Source organism: Acyrthosiphon pisum, chromosome A1, assembly GCF_005508785.2.
Source record: "Acyrthosiphon pisum isolate AL4f chromosome A1, pea_aphid_22Mar2018_4r6ur, whole genome shotgun sequence".
Taxonomy (NCBI): Eukaryota; Metazoa; Arthropoda; class Insecta; order Hemiptera; family Aphididae; genus Acyrthosiphon; species Acyrthosiphon pisum.
This window is the reverse complement of record NC_042494.1, coordinates 139,574,404-139,577,616: the sequence shown is the minus strand read 5'-3', so window position 1 is coordinate 139,577,616 and position 3,213 is coordinate 139,574,404. Positions and strand designations below refer to the sequence as shown.

The following is a 3,213-nucleotide window of genomic DNA, read 5'->3' as shown; positions in this document are numbered from 1 at the left end:
AGTCTGTAGATAGGTTAACTGGTTAGGTAGCTCACACATGAATTTTTTTAGCATACGAAAAAATAAATCTTTTTTTGCCAATCTAAATGGTTGCAATTCGTTACTTATTATATTTATACTGTAATTAGAAGAAATATGATATATACATTTTGTACAAATATATGTATTAAAAATACAAATCTTTGGCCCGGACAACGTCGGCGGGAAAGCTAGTTATATACCTAATAATTATTAATTATTATTTATTAATATAACAGTTCTTATCATGTATAAAATCACTCAATTTAGAATATTTCTGTATTGTAAACATAAACAAAATTTCTTTTAATAAACTACCTAGATATGAAACATAATGCTAAACTATTTCTTGTCCATATGCCAATCAATAATATCTAGTTCGACATATTGGAACGAATTTTTCATGAGATATGTATAATTTTGTAGTGGAATGAACTGACATTAACTTTGTTTGACATTTATAACTACCTAATTATAAGGATTTTTTGTTTTTTATACCCCTCATATCAATTTTTTTTACCTATTTCCTTCAATAAGACTTATTATAAATCTCATAAATACTTACTCATATTCTTTTCTATAAAAACAAAAATATAGCTTACAATAAATGGGTTTTTTTCAAGTATAGACCTACCTATCATTATTTATTAGCGTTTTTTTTTTGTACATATTATGAATTTTTTCTGTATTGAAAATGTATAGATGGTGTTCCATTATTGTCTTGCGATTGAACTAAGTTTTTACCATGGTTGTCGATTTTGCAATCATCACTATTTTCTGCTGTTTAAAATCTTCAGTAAGTACCTATTTATGGTTTTAGGAAGCTCCCCAGATAATAACTACTGTAAAAACGTGTTTACATTATAACGTATTGTACAAATGAGACCAAGCGTGGAAAGCAGGTTATTACCATAATAATCTATACAATCATATTTTACGTCCTTATAATCCTATTTATTTGAGATATCTATTATAACGTACAACGTTAAAATCTCAATTCGTGACTTACGTACATAGTTATACTATGTTTGAACTATAGATATTTATCAAATATAGAATGTGATGATATTTGGATCTGCTGTATAGTAGATGTCCTGTGTTCCTATTTTCAATGAATACCTATATTGCCATATCACTGTAATAGATGTGGTAAATTTAAATTGAATGTTTCATCATTGTTTACGATGAAAAATGATTCTGAGCGGAGATGGTCCTTATTTCTAAGAATATATCTGTATATAGAAAAGACAATAAATGTTTGCGAATGACTGTCTGTGTCATTTGATTGACATTCCTAACCCGTTCATCCAATTGCGATGAAATTTAGTACAGAGATAGATTAGACCTTGGGAAAGAATATAGGCTACATTTTTCGTGAACAGGGTAAATAAGAGATCCAACTAGGAAATATTCTCAAACAGGGCTTTTGAGATTATTGTTAATATTATTATTTTTGTTTATAAATGGTTGCTATTTGTTTTGATATTAATAATAATTATTATTAATGTGATAAACCTGTGTATTTTAGAACATAATGTATTCAGTATGAACTACGGATTCAGCGCACCGATTTTTTGATAGTTCAGAGTTTAATTATACACTCACGTAAGCACCACGCGGGGTCCGTGGTCTATCTCAAGTAGATTGCCTAGCTGAGAATATACTACTCGCATAATCACAAAAACCTAGCAATAGCATTTGCCGTGTCAGGTAGTTAGTGTTATACATATATGACACTAACGCGCTCTGGCTGATTGTGTCGAATAAGCAAAAAATGCTAGGTTATGTTTTTATTAAATTATATTTTGTTTTTGTTACGTCCACATAGTACTAAAATGTTTGTAAAAAGAAACATGTTTTCGCTCTTTTGTATTTTACTGTAATGAATTAGTGTTTATGTAAAATGTTTCATTTACTCTTGTTTATGTGTTTCTAACCACGGTGGTCAGCAATATAACAGTGGTGACGAAGATAAAAAGTATGAGCTGCAAAAATTGACACGGCGTTAAGTACACAAGATTAAAACGGATAAAATTAGCAGCACGGCGTGGCGTCGTTAATCATTCATCCATTAATTTGCAAATTCGTTTTTCTGCAAAAATGACCGGCAGTACCAAGCAAAGTGAGATTGGTTCCACACTTGATGGAGTCCACGTGTATGGTACAATTGGCGTTTTGTCAGAATTCAAAACCGACGGGAAACGGACAGTATACCAGGAACGCATGGAACAATATTTCTTAGCAAATATGATTCCAGAAGAAAGGAAAGTACCATTTTTAATTACTTGCTTGGGAGAACAGACATATATCATGTTGAAAGGGGAAGAGTACGCACGAACAATTATGCAACATTTTATGCAGACAGTTCGTATCGAAAATTTCTATCTACTTACCGAAAACGTGATGAATTTTAAACCCTACGTAAAAATTACCAAGAGCCAGTGAACGACTGGTATATGAAAATTAAAAATGCAGCTACACAATGTCAATTTGGAACGAACTTAATTGCAGTCCTCAAAGACGAGTTTTTAATAGGCTTTGAGATGGCATGGTCACTGCGGACCGGCGTCCGAAATAAGAACGCGTAGATTTTTGGTATTACGTCTTATCCTTTATTTATTGACCAATATATTCATGTATAAATGGAGGGTAGCGAGATTCACGGGTGCTAAGGCCGGCCTGAATAGACGGTCCGTCGTGGTGAGATCTCGGCGCGACCAGCGAAAGCCTGGTCCTATATACAATGATGGGAAAATGTTGGGGATATCGGCGTGTTACAGTTACCGTACGGACGAGGTCGATATATCGTTGCGCGTGACTCGCTGGAAGCGACTACAGCATATATCGTACCCGTGGTTTGACACAACTCAATCAAGTGGTCAGAGGGGGGATGGAGAGGTTCGTTGGAGTCGGTGTTGGCGGTTGGTCTTCACCGGCGGCACTCGCTGAGTTTTGGGTTATTTGCTTTGCTTTGTAGGGGTGGCTAAGCCGTTAACTATTCCAGGCTTTTGCCTCTACTAGTGGATGGAAGTTTAGAAGAAGATTTAATAAAGTCGTTGTTCTAAAGTAGGGTTTGATTCTTTGTTTAGTGGTTGGAGGGAGGTGAGTTTTACCTAGGAGTCGGATGTGGGCATGGACGGAGAAGGAGTTTTTGTAGAACATCGATTTTGATTGAGAATGAATGAATTTTTGATA

At 34.1% G+C, this 3,213-nt stretch overlaps 1 protein-coding gene across 1 annotated transcript; it reads left to right on the top strand.

Moving 5' to 3' along the window:
* The first annotated feature begins 341 nt into the window (after window positions 1-341).
* On the top strand, window positions 342-2,612 carry LOC115033691. Its single transcript, XM_029486879.1, has one exon. The coding sequence runs from the start codon at window positions 2,119-2,121 to the stop codon at window positions 2,461-2,463; it is 345 nt and encodes a 114-aa protein (XP_029342739.1). The 5' UTR covers window positions 342-2,118; the 3' UTR covers window positions 2,464-2,612.
* The last annotated feature ends 601 nt before the right edge of the window (window positions 2,613-3,213 follow it).